At 40.9% G+C, this 17,696-nt stretch overlaps 1 protein-coding gene across 1 annotated transcript in view; it reads right to left on the bottom strand.

Moving 5' to 3' along the window:
• The window catches only part of suclg2 (succinate-CoA ligase GDP-forming subunit beta), an 83,839-nt gene extending 68,689 nt beyond the window's left edge, over nt 1–15,150 (bottom strand). Inside the window, exon 1 of the mRNA XM_079156461.1 lies at nt 15,036–15,150. Coding sequence (XP_079012587.1) covers nt 15,036–15,119 — 84 coding nt within the window. The 5' untranslated portion in view covers nt 15,120–15,150. The remainder of the gene's footprint in view (nt 1–15,035) is intronic.
• Nucleotides 15,151–17,696: the final 2,546 nt, after the last annotated feature.

Genomic DNA, 17,696 nt, shown 5'->3' on the forward strand with positions numbered 1-17,696 from the left:
ACAGCACTGTTTTTAAATCCAGACCTGAGCACAATGATCAATGGGCCTCAACTGAAAACAAAACCCCGCATGATTGGTGATTCACAATTCATGACAAACCCAAGGCTCTCTGTGCCACAACGCACAGTGTATTAGCGTGCTTTCTCCATTCCAACTCTCGGGAGAGCCTGTCTGTAGACTTCATTAGAGCCAAATGGGTTGTTTTCTAGAAGGACAGTACATGTTGATCCAGATTGGCCTCTTCTCTCGCATAATTCAATGCAGTAATGAGGGGCATCTGCAGGTCACCTCTACAATACCATACTCTTCATACGTTTCAGTTATTGCTCTTTGGATAGTGTGCACGGCATTTGGCGCAATGCTTTAAAGGCGATCTCCAACACCGGCCGATATTGCATAAAAGTCTGCATACCAATATAGATGACAAGAATAAATCGGAAAAAAATAGAATAGGAATAAAAATAGAAGTGCACATGGGGAAAAACTAAAACAGATTTGGACTAAATGGATCCGTCCGTCTGTTGAGTCTGTGAGTTCTTCTTCATTCTTCATTCTTTATCTTCCTGCCTGCATGTCCACTTTAACAGAACATATCCCACAGCCTTAACAAGCCAAGCTGCAGAACGACTTCTCCCTGTTTTGTGGACTCATTTGACTGCTGTCAGGTACCGGCAGAGCCTCCTCTCTTAAAACATCCACTTCCCTCGCCATTTAAACCGTTTGCCTCGGGAGGATCAGCTCTGCTGCCTGGGTGCATGTCTCCAGTCCATCTATCTTTTGTTCTTCCTTTGACGAAGGAAAATGGCAGATGAGAGGCTGTCACAGGACCAGGTTGGGCCCACTTTCAACATGAAGTAGCACAAGATCACAGCGAGACATGTTAACTGACAGGTCTGACAATTAGGATTTGATTTTGAACTCTGAACCCAAAACATATCCAGAATATGATCAAGCTGGCACTGCGATCACGGACAAGCTAGATGTTTTACAATAATTCTGGTCCAAGCTTCTGCGATGTTAACTCTCCGTGTTAGAGACAACAATCCATTGGTGACGAAACATTAACGTCAGTTATGGCTTCACTTTAGTAACAGAGGACGGTTCAAGATAACAATTAGCAGGATAAATCCCCTGCCGGCTGCAGGCTCCGTCACGACTAGTCCATGCATCCCTAATTTTATCCAACAATTATTTATAAAATAGCTTGGAAACGTTAATGTGATCTGAACAGAGTTAAAATAAGCAAGCCTAAGTACAACCGTATGGTACTCTTGGCACATTTGATCACAAAAGATCCATTGCAAACTGAAGTACAAAAAAGTCCTATTAAGGTTGAGAAGACAGAAAACACTCACGAGATAAAGGAAGTGTTGCAGTACACAGACTCAAAAGCACCTTTGTTAAATGACAATAATGTGACCTGGAAGCCACTGTCATAGTCTAAACGGACAAGTCGAGTCTCAAAAAGCCAGAACTCTGAACAAAATAAGGGCTCACCTTTGTAGAGAAATATGCAGCAATCATGTAAATCTGCCATTGGCATTCCCAAACCAGCAAACTAGGACGAACCAAGCAATACATATCAATTAAAACAGAAAAGGGAGGAGTGGGGATGAGGAGGGGGGAAAAAAGAGCGACGCAGACGTCCCAAAATAACAGCTGCTGCTTACTGGAGAAGTCAAGTGGGGCCTGGAGGTTTCCCTCCAGGCGCTGGCAGTTACCTTGGGCAAAACACCGAGGAGCAGAGAGGCACCAGAGCACGCTGTAATGCGTACCAGACCCGGAGACACAGTGGATCAAAGACCATTCCACCTCACATGCAGCATGGAAGTCGTCACCCAGTGATGTATTTTTACTTTAATTTAACTGTCTGCTGATGTCTTTTTAATAGGTGTAAATTATCATGATGATATATTGATAATGATAAACTTTATTTAAAGAACACTTCAAAATAAAACCTATGGTTCAACCACTCAGAGGAGCCTAGTGTGAGTTATTTACTTATTGGCACACAACTTCTGATTGTTTGTTTCCTTTATCTCCAATCTACCACTTTAAATGTAACACGAGTGCATAACTACAAAGATATGAAGACCATTAGCAGCTGAGTGTGTAATTCATATCAAATCCAAAGAATAATTTAATTTGTAACATTAATGGCATAGAAATACACTTTAACTCTAGTCTTCTATATTTTACGGTCAACTCTGCATTTATAAATATCCCCCAAGTGTCGTAATATCATCATGTGTTAAAGTTATTACATTTATATTGCCACGTTTCTGGTTTTTAATTCATATCGTGAGTATCAAAGCTGAAGGGAATTTTCCACACTGTGGACAACTGAGCTCCCCAACTAACGAATCACAGCTAATCTGCCACGCTAGACTTGATGATATTTAATATGCCATAATAACTCCAGAATCTAAACATTTTTAATCAGCATATCAGAGGCGTGTAATTCTTTTTTACAGCCAAGTGCATAAAATAGCACTTGGTTGACACATTCACTTACTTTGTGAGTGTTCAGGTCATATCACTGGATGGGAAGCAGAAACAAACATGGATGATGATGATGATAACACTTGAGTGGTGAAGTGATGCATTATGAATGTATACATGTATATGTATTGTAAATGCTTTTACTGTCGACTGATATTAGAGACTTGCCAATGTTGACGATTGGACAGATGACACGTGACTGAATACATTTGTTTGCCTGTGTAAATGTTGTGTTCTTCATTTTGATCGTGGTTCTGGTGGTTTATGCTTAGGTTATTAAGCCGTAAATTACAACACTAAGTCTATTTTTCTTTCCTCTTTTGCCTCGACTTTGGCGGGTATTCTTGACTGCTTGAGTAATAATAATACTGCATAATTAAAAAAGATGAAGTGAGGCTTTGTATTACTACAGCCGTTTGTGAAATCAGTCACGGCAATGCTGAAACATACAACCTGCACGCAGGCACACACATCTGGCTCGACGCCTTCCAGAGGTAAACACTGAATAAGAAAACAGGCGGCAATCTTGTTGCTTCACCCGGCAACACGTTCTGTAAGAGACATTCTCATTATCTATAAAAATAGCTCTTAACCCATAAAACAACCCACCACGCCGCTTCTCTAATTAGAAGAAACCGTGCTCCTAAGTATCAGTGAAGGTGTTATAGATGTTCTATAGAGTTGCTAAGTGTGAGGAGATATTTCAGGCTTCCAGGGTAAGAAAAAGGAAAAGTCCTTTTTCCTGGCAGCTGAAGTGAAACGGTCAGAGTTGTGGTGGGTAAGCTGTAAAGACACACAGCCGATATCTGCTTCAATTCTAGCTGGGGACATTTGGGAGAAATTTTTCCCTGCAAAGGGAAGGAAATTTAAAAGTGTAACCATGCACTGCCTTCAGCAGCACACTCTTCCATCACATGTACAGACCATTTGCCAGCATCTCATTAAATAGGAATTTGATAAAAGTGCATCCCTCTGCAGTGCATTCTCCTGTGTGCAGCCAACAACAAAAAGCACTGTCTGAGCCAAATCCCTATAGACTTTCATGTATGTTTTCATTTTATTTCTATTTTTTGTAACATTTCCGTGAGCCAGCATATAGTAGCCATTAAGGAAAGCGCACCGTTTATAACTTGTTAATAACTGCTAGCTAGCCGTTACAATGTGGGATGTATCTTAATTGAGCTAATTGAGGAGTTTTAATGAATGTATATTTATTCTTTACTGTAAAACATTATTTCTACATGTGTTGTTCACTTTACGCCCTAAGTTTGCACTAAAATTTTCATAGTACTTTATTTTCCTTGCTATTGCTAACTCACCACATGGCAGATTTTACACTGTATGCATTTGACAAATTAATGGATTATATCTATTAATGATGGAGTAAACACTTTGTTTCTATCTGTATATGACATGGTCAATAAAGTCTGAATAAATATGTATATTTCCATTTAATTCATATTTCTTCTTGTTAATTCCCATAAACTCCTTTGAATGGAACGTTTCCACCTTGAATATACCTGGAACTTTGCAAGACTCATCCAGTCACCGCAGTCAAAAAAGGAATACTGTGGTTCTTTGATAGAAAGTTAAAGTATAAGAACTATAATACGGATGATACCAATTTGCCTTATTAGGAACAGATAAATCACAAAAAGATCCCTCCTGAGTCCTTCTTATAGAACACACTCCTCCTCCCCTTCGACTAATCATGAGCACAATTATGCTTTTACTCTCTCCTAGTATTGCTCAATGCTATCAGATAGTGAAGAGATGATACTGCTGAGGACTTGATGAGAAAGAAATAACCCAAGCTTTACATGTCTGCTCTAGAAGAAGAAAGCAGTACAGTAAGTGGCGAATGGCAGTATTGCAGCAAGGCAGGCAGGCAGCTGGCCTGCAGTCCTCTGAGAGCCTCTCTCTACAGTAATTATCATCAGCAGCACTCTGGAGACAATGCTACCCAGTCTTTATACCCAACTACTGCTCTACTTATTCTTAATATATATATACACACACACACACACACACAAAAAGACAAAAGCAGACACACATGGGATGCGCGATGCAGACTGGTGAAGATGCACTAAAGGCACAAACAAAGTCGCATGCTCCGACATGGGCCCGAGATGGCATTTAAATATTCACAGCAAACTCCTCTACACACAAAAGCACTCAAGATCTTTCTCATGAGTGCATCCAAGTGACAGGAAGCGGGGCGCAGCGGCAAGAGAGAGTCGGAGCGGTGACGATGATAGAACTATAGCTATATTAATATATATGGAGATGATGAAAAACAAGGCAACATGCCTATTTAAGGAGCAGGTCTCTGCTAATCAATGGAGCCAGCGTTTTCTCAGTAACATTCATGACATAGAACAGAATTAGATAGAAACTACGAGGTGCAAATTGGAAATGTAAGCATTAACATGAGGAATGAATCACTAAGCAGAGATCGGTCTCCTTTCACTTCCCAGTTCGTTCAAATCAGCCATTCTACGCACATGAACGTCCAGCAGGTAGAAACATGCCATCACTAGACCCATGAAGACATTCAGTATTAATGCAACACCACTCCAATAACAGCCCGTCATATCCTCCATTATGCTTTACACCCTTTGCAAGATGCAAAAAGCTTGACAACAAAATTCAAATGAGGCAGAGGAGAAAGGAGTCATATTGACGAAGAACTTATTCCGTGAAAGAACGTTGCTTTCAGCAGGCTTGCAGCAAGAGACTTGACATTCAGAGAGTGATCACAAAATGTCACGGAAATACACCGTAGCTGAGGTGGGTACTAACTTTTTCCCACTTCTTCCTCCCTAAGGAAACATCTTTGTTTGAAGCCCAAAATAAAATTAAAAAAAAAAAAAAATAATCAGTCAAAATGTAATGGTGCACTTAATGGTCTTTGAGAACACTCACAGTGGGGTGCTGTATGTGTATATATATATTTTATGTTCATTCAAATTCAAGCAATGTATGAATTTTAAAATCTGATTAAAAAACAAATATGTAATGTGCTCATATTGTCTCCTAAAGTGGACATTTACGAGGATAATTTGTTTATAAAACACTCACATTAAAAGTAGCCCTGGTAATTGTCTCAGTGAAATGCATTAATTACTCTGTTGAGCTGATCTCTTGACACAAAATAGAAAAAATATTTTAGGAAAGAAAATAAGAAACATTTGGGACCTTTTGCAGTTTGAAAATCATTAAAAGCAATGCATCATAAACTGAATTAGACCACAAACAGTCGTGACAAAATGGTGAGAAAAGTTGCAAAACCAACCTGAACACTCACAAAGGCAATTTTGTTTTCCTAAATTGTGTTGACATAAGTAAATAAAAGAAAAGAGGAATCTTTTTGAACATTAAAATGTGCTGAATAAAGCATGTGACCATACGGCTTCACAAAGCACTCAGAGTGGCTGCGCCCTCACACAAAGACGCGGAGAGGACAGACAGCGCGATGGCAGCAGCTGCATCAGATTGCTAAGTCCTCATCGCAGCTGTACTGAACCACGAGTGGCACTGAAGGACAAAATGAAGGGACGGTCAACGCCGCTCCCAGAACACTTCATCGGCTGGTCCATATGGTATTCGGCACTGCATCAGTGCAACATCGGGACTTCTCCTGAGAGGCACAACATTGTGCAGTCTCGTGTTTTGGTTTGGAGAGCGGCACACACAATGTCAAACTGCACTTGTTGTTGAGAAGTGTCATCACAGTGAGGGGGACGTCTGATCGTGGCACTTTCCAAAGTCATCTCAAGACACGTGTGCCACTCCTCTGTCGTTTGCCCTTCTGTTAAACTTAAGGAGTCAATATCCTAGGGCTAGTTTAAAGCGGTTGTCTTTATCACTACGAGAGAGAGCGAGAGAGAGAGCGAGAGAGAGAGAGAGAGAGAGAGAGAGAGAGAGAGAGAGAGAGAGAGAGAGAGAGAGAGAGAGAGAGAGGGGAACAATGTCAAAAAAGTCACCATCTGACAGACTAGTTCTGCCTCCCTTGGAGATTTATTAGAGCCATAAGCATTAATTTACAGGGGAAGGTTACAAAGCAGCCAATCACCTTTGATCGGGCTCATAAACAGCAGCCAGTCAACGCTGCACTCCTCGTTAATCTGTGGCTCAGAAATTCGAAAGGGTCAAAAAACGCATTTTGTTTCCGGGAGTGAAGCCTGACAGGATGCAGCCAATAGTGAGTGGAGATGTGACAGTTGTTAACACTAAGGGACCATTATCTCTGAAAACAGGCTATTTATCTAACTGGGGGCATCGGTGGGTTTAAACAATCCAGCCCACACTATCTTTTATTAATGCCGTTAAATTCATACAATGTAATGTTAATCATTAAAACATCTATTCATCACATAAAATGACAAGTAGTTAAATGAATATTTTGATAGCTCAGCATGTGATTGCGCATATTTAAGGCATTTTATGATTTTTTACCGATATTACGCAGTGTAAAAAAAAGGGACAAAAAATAACAAACACCCGGGCCTACATATAAATGATTATTTGAATAATCCACTTACGAAATATCAATTTGCACGATTTTTTGGGGGTTTGGACGGTTGGTTTGAAAACATCACGTGGTCTCTGGGCATTTTTTCACTATTTACTGCCTTTATATAGACAGCAATTATTTGAGTAAGCTAGAAAATAATAAGTACATTCATCTATAATGGAGGGGAAAAAAAGTAATTATGTGCCGCTCTACCGACACGTATGCAAACCAATACAACAGCCCGGGCCTTCTTCAGGCTGTGTTTTCTTTGAACTTACAGTACGCAGTGCTCTGCTGGATGAACTCCGTCAGCGGACATGTTGGAAAGACTGCTCTGATGGAGGACATGGAAGACTCATGCAAAGCGGTTTCTGCTGCATGAGCCAATCAATACCTTATAGGACACCTGAACAAGAGCCTTCATCACTCACTCTGGGATTCAGAATATACCTTGAGCACCAGACGCCATTACCACACTCACACAGAGGCCATCATCATTAACAAGTCTCAATGGGGGACAAAGTGCGACTCCAACAGGGGAAACTATCAATATGTCAATCCAGGATGAATTGCTAAGAGAGTCAACGCTGTAGCTTCTGAGGCGCAATTCTACACAAACATATTCAATTTTAGAACGCTGAACATCCTCCGAGTTATTGTTCTCCAGATGACCAGCAGATATTCATCGCCAACTAAAATCCCCGAAGGCCTACCTTAGTGGATTTATTTCTTTAATTGCCAGAAAAAAAAAATGTTCGCAGAAAAATAGGGCAGAGTTACGGGCAATGTCACCATTAAAACCAAGATCCAATTGACAATGATGCAAATTAATGTTTTCTCCTACTGTAACTATAAATATGATAACAATACACCAAAATAATATTTATAATTACGTGATGGCTCGTTTTTAGGAGGTTATGATTACACCTGCTAAACATTGTGTTGTTAGCATGCTGATGTTAGCATTTAGCTCAAAGCATTGCTTTGCTTGGTACATTTGGGCATCTGGTGGTTTTTTTGTTTGTTTTAATTTTTGCTGGATTTGTTGACTTAAAGGAAACTGTTTAGTGCTGTGTAGCAGTAGCGTATTATATTATCGGTACACATTAAACCTGTTAGAACGATAATGTTTTCTTTAATGTGAAAAGGAATTATAATGGAAGCACTTGATCTGATAGAGCTGGCACAAAGCAGTGCATTTGGGTCTGAAACCGCTAACCACAGCGAGTGGACCACTGCAGCTGTGAATATTTCATATTACACAGTAGTATCCCCAGATGTCTGGTGAGGTTAAAATCCTCATTACTTGTCATGGCCAGACCCTAACCCCTTTGAAATGACACAGCCTTATTAGTGACGAGAAATTACTGCAGAGTTAATTAACCAGAATGCTCCTCAAGGGGCATTATCAAATGTTTAAGAAATTAACAGATTGCCAGTTCACCAACTCTATGTAATTGATTTGTCCCCATTCAGGTTATGAACTCGTCTCTTTTCCCCATCCATTTAGCTAACCATCCGGGAAGAATTTAAAAGGGGAGCTTTATGGTCTCCACGTCCATGAGCACAGGCTAAATCAGAGCGAGCAGTACTCAGAGCCACGATCAAAATCATCGTCACACTTATTATTGCAGTGGAATGTTTTTTCCGCTAATGAGGTGGCAGTTTTCGACTTATTTGCAACTCATAAATACGGGCCGCCTTGCAATTAGACAAGCACTATGTGGCGAGCCGTGAGAGGGGAGACACGCAGTAACGGAAACGGAGGAGGCGAAGGAGCAGAGTTGATGTGGACTTTCTGCATAAACAGGCCAGTGTGAATCACAGGCATATTTCCACTGAAAGGCAGCCGTGGAACAGGAGCACGCCTCATGAAGCATTAGTGGGCTAATTCAGAGAGCCAACTAGCCTGGTCTCCTTTAATTACTGAAGTACTTGAATACTGATGGCAGAAGTTCCTCCCTCTGTCCTCAGCCTTGGCACCGCCTCCATAGATTTGGATGAGAAGTAATGGCAGAGACAGAGTGGGGATGGAACCCTGGTTTGACAGCAGCATAATGACTCATCCTCACAAACAATAATCGACTGCTTTTACACTGTAGACCTTTACTTTCTGTTAACCTGCTACCGAAAAGGTCTTTTAAATATTGAATTTGATGATATCAGTTATGAAGCAAACGAAGGGACAAAAGAGGAGACGTGTGGCACAAGAGACGTACTTTGTTGCTCTCATTCCTACCATGAGTGTCTTCACGATACTGGAAATTCTAACTTCCACGCGCTACCTTGAATGATATCAATTCAATTTTAGAATTGTATTAAAAGATCAGTAGGCCTACTGTAATAAAGCCAGTGTTTCCCACAGGATTTTGGGAGACTGTGGAGGGTGGATGCTCCCCCGGAAGAAACATTTTGTAGCATTTTAAAGGTTAATGCATCAATCCGGTGCACTTGAGGAAAGATCTACAAAGAACTCTGTGCTTTAGTAATCAATTTATTCATAAACTAGGGGTGGGCAATATGACCTAAAATGTATACCTCTGTATTTATTTATTTTTTAACGGTATTAAACAATAAAAGGGGATACTGACTCAAAACATGATTCTACCTCTTCTCACTCTTTTGGCAACGTAATGGAACATATCTTAAGAAACCAACAAAACGGATGTGTTTATTGGCTCCAACTAAGAATGAAAATGAGATATAGATCTAAATATGTTTTGGGAGGAGTATGTAAAGTGATTCATTCAGTCAGTAGTAACAATCTGAACCTCTGCAATAAAGAATATTTGGGGTAAAACATCCACAAATTCACTGTGGTTTTATCTTTTCAAAGATTATTTCACCTCTTTGGCCACAGCCAATAACATTACATCTGAAAGAAGTTACATCTCCGACAGAACCGAAAGCGGATGTTACCTTTTACATCTTAACCCACATGAAGAGATTGAAAATACACAGAGTAGTATTTTATATCTGGACCAGTACTGTATGGAAGACACATGGACCTTGAGCACCGCAGGCGTCTCATCTAGAGATTTGGGGTGTGTCGCACCGCCTAATTTATCAGCGAGACACACACTGTTGAGAAAAAATAGACAACGAAAAATGATCTTGTGGCAACAGACAGAAAAGGCGCAGCGATCACACCAAGTCCACCAAGGTGTGGAAATATTTCCGGTTCATTATGAAACTGTGGTGGGCCGACACTATCAAGGTAATTAATGGGAAACACTGAAGGCTATAAAACGCCAACCAGTAAATGATTGTATACCACCGGTGCCAATGGAATGAGTGACGAGAAGACAGCACTGTGAGTGAGGGAGTTTCGCATATTCAGAATCGATATGTACTGAAAAATCAATATTTTGGGCAACACCAAATTCTATGTCCTTGCCTCTTCAAAACTAAGGTCGTGCCCAGACCATTGGAGCATGGAGAGAAAAATGACATGTGCCTGTTAGAGAGCCGGTAATAGAACAGAGGTGCAGAGACGGAGGCGGGAGCAGCAGAGCGTGGCTCCAGGATTTAGATCAGTGAGACAGATTTGCATCATTGGCAGGTCTTTAGGCAGGGCAGGTCTAATCTCCTGCAGACAGGCTTAAGAAAGGAAAACCTGACTGTTGTGTCTCTACAGATAGGGATTTCAGTAATTAGCATAGTTAATAAGACAGGGTGTACAGAGTCACAATCAAAGGTGTCGAGTCAAAAGGGGGTAGATAACGCAGTAATGAGGAGAAGGCCATACGAGGATGTGCAGCTACGTCAAAGTTCACCCCATCTACATCCAAGTCCACATGCATGACCTTGGTTGCAGGAATATAGCCCGGAGCCACATTTGTGATCGGTTAACACAACATTAGCAACTGTTGGCACTGCAAGAGGGTTATCCAGTGCCTTGAGATCCAGACAAAGTCTCTGAGGCTGCATCAGTAGAGTACTATAACTGCCGGCAATTTAATAATATTAAAGTAGCTTCTAAATTGATCATCACCCTGGAAGCCGTTTAACTGTCCGCCATATATTTCCGCCTTTCAACCATGGAAAAAATAACCTCTAGTTCAGCTTAGTACTTGTGGAAGTCCCAGATATCCCGGGAAACTAAACGCCTTCTCTACTAATATGAGGTATCGTAGAGCTCTGGGTGAACACAGACGGCTACAGTATTTACTTCCAGTGATGACAGGAGGAGCATCTCAATGCTGATAGGCTATCACGCCACGCGATTTTTTTCGGCGAAGTTGAAATATTTCAACTCATTTTGCGTCAATCGCGCTGCTTCATCGCCAATTCGGATCACTCCAGTCTCCACATCGCGTCTGTGCATAGACTTCGTATGTGATCTACTTGCGCGAAAACTTTGCGCCGCGTTTGGTGTGAATGCACCTTTACATGGACATCACTGTTTTTACGACACAAAAAAAGCATACAATCACGATGCCGGATTAACGCTGCTGAAATTCACTCAGATTGATGAGGGAAACTCAAGTTTTAAGGAGAAAAAAAAAGTTCACAGGAAGCTGCCCCAGGCAAACTCAATTATGAAATCCAAATCACACTTACGATATGTTTGAAGGCCTAATTTCAAAAAGATGATGGATGGGCTAGAATGGCGGCTGAACGTAATCTTCAACATACTGCACTTTTAATGAATTACAGCTGTCAGCAATCACTGACATTGTTTTTTTTTTCCCCGCAACTCATTTTCAGCATCACTCCCACATCTCCCTCATTATCGGCGCTCGAACAACAGCAGAAGTTAAGCTAATAGGTAGTGCATTCACTCATCGCATTCCCCGTTTCAGAGGCTGCCAATGTTTCCTAATGACTGCAGCCCTTCTAAATTATTGAAAAAGCCTAAGCACCTCACCAGCTACAGAAATGGCTATTAACCTTGGTGAGGCAATATTCAAATCCAGTTAGAGCTAACTTCGTCCTCCAGTATTCCTTGCGGGGAGGAAATGTAAATGTGTTCTTGCTGAGACAGATGGGGAAGCCGCCCGTCGTTTGAAGTTCCAGCAAAAGAAGTCGTCGCAAGCGGAGGGCCCCCCCCCCCCATCCTCTGTAAAATATTCAGGACCGAGTCTCATTGAGCCACCTCTCTTCCCAGTGTGTTCCCTTCAAACCATGCTGGGCTTCGTCACTGTTGGGTTATTGCTAAGCAGGAACACCTTACAGAAAAAGTAGAAACTTAGCAAACGTTTACAAATTCACCACTGTGCAGCGACAGTGAAAAACAGCCGGAGGATTATCTCGCCGTGCAGACAAGAATTCAAGAGATTTGATTTATATATACGTGTGTGTGTGTGTGTGTGTGTGTGTGTGTGTGTGTGTGTGTGTGTGTGTGTGTGTGTGTGTGTGTGTGTGTGTGTGTGTGTGTGTGTGTGTGTGTGTGAAAAAAAAATAACATCCCACTCTCCCTTTAAGAGCATCCTGGAGCCTAGCCATCTGAATATTGTGATGTCCTTTGCATTGTTGTCGACAAATCATCTCAAATTGAATTCCTCGGCTTAGCTGACATACTGTCAAAGCGGATTTGATTCTGTTGCAGAGATACCCAGCTGTCAATCAGCTCAGGCTCTGATAATGTGCTATAAAGCAGAGAGAATCCCTGATCATAACCCTTATCCCCTGGGGGGGGGGGGAGAGAGAGAGAGGGAGGGAGAGACACACAGGTGCCAGTAATGGAAGAGAGGTACAGCAACCAGTAAATGTGAGATTAGTACATTTTTCAAATATTTACTTCTTAAGGGCATGCCACTGCATACACCACTGAGTAAAACAATACATTTTGGGAACACTAGACTTCCCGATTGCTGCAGAGTGCATGGGGTCTTGCATACATAGCTGATGTATGAACAAGGTACAGAGCAGGTGGGCAAAGTTGGGAAATACAGCTCATGCCTGGTTCACACGGGACGCAGAAATACCGCAGAGCACCCCGCTATGTCGTGCAAACAGTATCCTGAACATTTCTCAGCTCAACAAGTAATTCTGCTCCTCTGCTGTTTCCTATAGAGAAATTCTGCTCCTCTGCCGTTTTCTATAGAGCGAATATCTCTGTGTCTCTGTCTGTCTGCTTTTGTGTGTGTGTGTGTGTGTGTCTGCTAGTTACTGTTTAGCTACAAATATGCAGAGTAAGTATTCCATTTAGAAACCACAATCACAAGCAGCAATGACACTAAGGCTATTTCTCGTAAATAGAGCAGATGGATTTTGAAATTTGATCCCGTGGGTGGGGAAAGGGGGAATTAAGACACCAATTCCAAAATAATGCCTGACATCACATACATTTTATACGGACATGTGGTATTTGTTATTATTTACTTTGGCTATAATACAGTAATTCTGTATAATGTGACAATATGTAAATTTTTTATGAATAAAGTTCATTTCTAATGTTGGGTCTAAAGAGAGAGTGTTTGAAAATATTGGCTGAATTCAACATAACTACTAACTTTTACACAGTCCTTGTAATTTCCACATATATTTAAATTAATATTATATCTTAATTTGATACCTGAAATTACCTCTCAACCTAATTGGGTCGCCCTTTTCCTTCAGAGCAGCGTTCCCTCCGTCATCTGAACAGTGATTTGTAGGTTTCAGTGTGCGGAGAAAAAAAAGGAAGTTCCTAGTTTGGGAAGTTCCTACAAGCATTTCCCATTTGTTTCCAATATTCAGTGTTAAATTACTTAGTATCAAAATTAATCAGTAGGAGCTGCATCCCGATGGCCATGTAGACTGTGGCCTTATTGGTAGCGATATCCCATTCTCACCGGAAGGAATCAGAATGAAGAAATGTTTTCATTTATATTCACAATATCAATCCAGAGTTTCGTGTTAACAGATGTGCTCCAGGCACACCAGCTGTCAAACAAAACAAAAAAACATATTCCACTCAATGTAAAAACCTGTTCCAATTATCAAAGCAAGACAAGAAAAAAACACTGTATGAAAGTGCACTGTACTGCTAACACTGTGCCACAGTGAGCGCCGACTTGGCTGGAACAATGTTTACATTATCAACAGGTTCCTGATCTAATCCGTCCTCTAAGTCCGGACATCTGCACGAGAGTTACAAACATTTAGACAGACACTAGTCCAATAAAGACCAAACCTCGGATACTGACTGCATCAGTTCTCTTGAAGCTTTGAAATGTATTACGAAAACACAACTCTGCTTTCGTCTCAGTAAGAGTGTGTTTGTTTGTTAGTCAATACAAGGCTGGGGGGGGGGGGGGGCTTTATTTCGGCTTCCTTTGTGTGGCTCATGCGGAGTTTTGTTTCATTCCGTTTTTCCATTAGGCCCTACGCTCTGTTTGCAAAAGAGATGACAATGTAACCGTAATCATTCACCATTGTGTACGTAGACAAACCTAATAGGAAAAAGTCTGAGAGCTGCTGTTGTCAGCTCGCAAACAAGACATTTGGAGGATCAAAGTGCAACAGTTTACCTTTCGACTGTGGTGTTATCTGCAGTCAGAGAACTTTGAGCTTTGTCCTGGTAGTTATATGTTCAGGTATATTCTCCATAGCTGTCTTTATAACCAAGAGGACACGTGTGCTGTCAATAATGAACCAAAAGGCTCACATAGTCCAATGTAGAAATATTATATCTAAGCGAACATAATACAAATTGCATGTGCACGCGCGCGCGCACACACACACACACACACACACAGGGCTATGCATGGCAAGTCAATGTCAAGAGATGACAGATGAATGTTGTACTTAGCATTTTGTAACATTAGTGCAGAGCAAAGCTCGTGTCAATTGCAAGAACAGCCGTCGTTACATGACGTGACGAGGTGGACAGAGTGTCGCTACAGCACCAGCGGACTGTCACTACTGTTCCAACTTTGATCTGTCAAACTGCTCTCTGCTCAGACATGCTAACCTGCTAGCCACGTAGCTCCACGAACAAGCTCCCCGAGGAGGTGACAACGGACACGGGGCAGCCGAACCCGCCCGTGCGAGGTGGAACCAGCTCCGTAGTGTGAGCCGCAAACAGTACCTTGAGTTTGTCCAGGAGTAAGTGCTTTGAGGTTGCTGTTCTCAGTCCTCTTGCTGCAGCCTGGGATGCCATGGAAGCCGCCATGTTGACACGGAAGACCAAAGAGAGAGAGATGACGTCGGGAGCATGTGTGCGTTAACGCGGAGCCGTTCATAGGTCATCGGGAAGACATGGGCGGGGCTTGAACTGTGTGCACGCCGAACACTACAGAACCGTTGAAATGTACTGTAGTAGTTGAGTTTTAAATATACACTCAGCCTACTTAATCCAATGAGAAGTGTTTATGTCGGAAAATCCAGGCTACAGTGCAATTACATCTAAAACTCTGAAAATATGGTCAATATCTTATTTTCTAATTGCAGCTACAAGCAGTCTATTATTCTTTTGTTTATTACTTTTTTATATTTTATTTTTCACCCTTATATATATATATATATATATACCTGAGGAGGAGTTTACATTCTAAAATTACACTCATATTCCATGTGTGTTTTTATAAACCTGGTTGTATGTACAGTACACCCATCAACACCCTACAGCACAACTACTAAGAAAAACAAAAAACCTCGGCCTCATGAATGAATATGCAGACAACTTATTTATGTAAAATCCCAAAGAGTTTTATGTCTTTATCTCCACCCTTCTTTATCATAACATTTTTTTTCTTTTTTAGGGAGACAGGGGATCTTTATGGGGAGATAGCGCGCCAACAGTATGCCACATATAAGTTGTTTCTGTGAAAGCTGGGAACCTGAAGATTAATCTCAGATGCGGCTCAACACTGTGTATCAAGTTTTTATAGTCATACATCATAAACATTAGGCGCCTATTCAAATGTTGAAAGATTAGAGTAAAATACCGCATTATGACACCAAGACCTTGAGGAACACCTCAGAAAAAGTCATGCTGGGATTTGGTATCACAAACTTTTGACATTTGGAGAATACTGCAAGAATTGCATTTGTCAGCGTTTGAATAGCGAGCCGATCTGTTTTGGAAACTGCTCAGAAACCCAATTTTTGTCATTTCAATAGGTAAGCCTTATAACATCTGAATGCTGTAGGTGTTTGTAAAGTAAAGTCTAGGTTGTTTAGTTTCATGAGGCTGTGATTATCCTAAAGGTCACAACAGGTAATTTTACAGTAACATTAAGTTTAAAAAAATGTCCCCTTCGGCCCCCTTTCTTACAGTGTATGATAATTTGTGGTTTGTTGATGATTTAAGTGTCTGAATAATCCCATGTGTGATGAGTAGTTATGTGTGCATTATGTACACATGTATGTTCATATATATGGCAGTGTATACTTAGAATATACTGTATATAGTTTAAAATGTGAAGTTCACTCTGCCCAATGAAAATGTGAAAATTGAGGATGGACTTCAAGAGCCTGAATAATATGCTGTGATGATGGGCAGTGGTGTAATGACATTAACTCAAACATTTTAATTTCTATTTCCACTCCACTGCATTTCAGAGAGAAATATTTCTCTCTCCGCTACATTTATTTGATACATTTAGTTAGTCTGCAGATTCAGGTAAATAATACAAAATAGAATCAACATATAAAGGACAATGTCATGTTTTAGGTTAGGATAGGACGTCATTGATCCCCAGGGTGGATTAGTTATCAACTGTAGTATCGCTACTGTTACTTTAGTACATGATCTGACTACTTCTTCCAACACCTTTTGGAGTAAATGTTGAGTTTTACTGATTAATGTGTCTTAATAACCCCACGAAAAATTAAAAAAAGTTATTCATTAATTATTTCAATAACTGATTCATTCATTTGACAGTGAGGTTTGCAAATTGTTTCTGTGTGGATTTTTCTTAATGGGGTGTTCGCAAATTGGGAAAAACCAACCCTATAAATTGTTTTATAGCCATTTAATTGTGTAAAACAGTCAGAATGAATATTTATCAATGGGATAGAGGTTAAATATTCATATTGCTCATTTTAATCATGTGATAGTCATGAAGTGAGTAAACGCTAAAAGCCCAACATCGGCTTTGAATGTTTGAGCCTCTCCAGCTCCATCCAGTGCGTGACCTTGTGAGCGGGACAAACGATCACTTCGCTCAGCTGAGAGGTATTGGAAGCCAGTCGAATCAGAGAGCGTGGGATGTGTGAGCTGATCTTGTCTGAATAGCTAAATAGCCCTCTCACACAGCCCTCCAGAGCCCTCATTACATGCCGCATCTTGAAAGGGCAGAGAGGGCAAACCGATCATAAAGAGCAGTGATTATGACAGAAGGAGAGAGAGAGAGAGAGAGAGAAGGATGAGATACTCACTTAGAAACCATCAGTGTCAGCAGGCTAGGGAGGACGAGGCAGAGGGGAGAAGATGATGATGATGAACAGCTACGACCGAGAGATCTCTTTCTAAGCCCTGTTATGGTCAAAAAAACTAAATCTACATTCTAAAACCATGGCAAACTTTTGAAATGTGCAAATGTAAACCACTTTAATGTCAACTGGGAGGGAATCTATCTCATGTTTATTTAATACTTTTGTTCTCAACTCCTTCTTTTGGGTGAGAGCTTTTGATAGTCAGTGATCCATATTCCACACAGTGAGATATTCTTTGACGGGTAAGAGCACAAATGAAGTGAAAAGTGCTGCACTGGCATAAAATTTGGGAACGTCAACAAATCCTTCC

This window comes from Pholis gunnellus (genome assembly GCF_910591455.1).
Source record: "Pholis gunnellus genome assembly, chromosome: 3".
In the NCBI taxonomy this organism is placed as follows: Eukaryota; Metazoa; Chordata; class Actinopteri; order Perciformes; family Pholidae; genus Pholis; species Pholis gunnellus.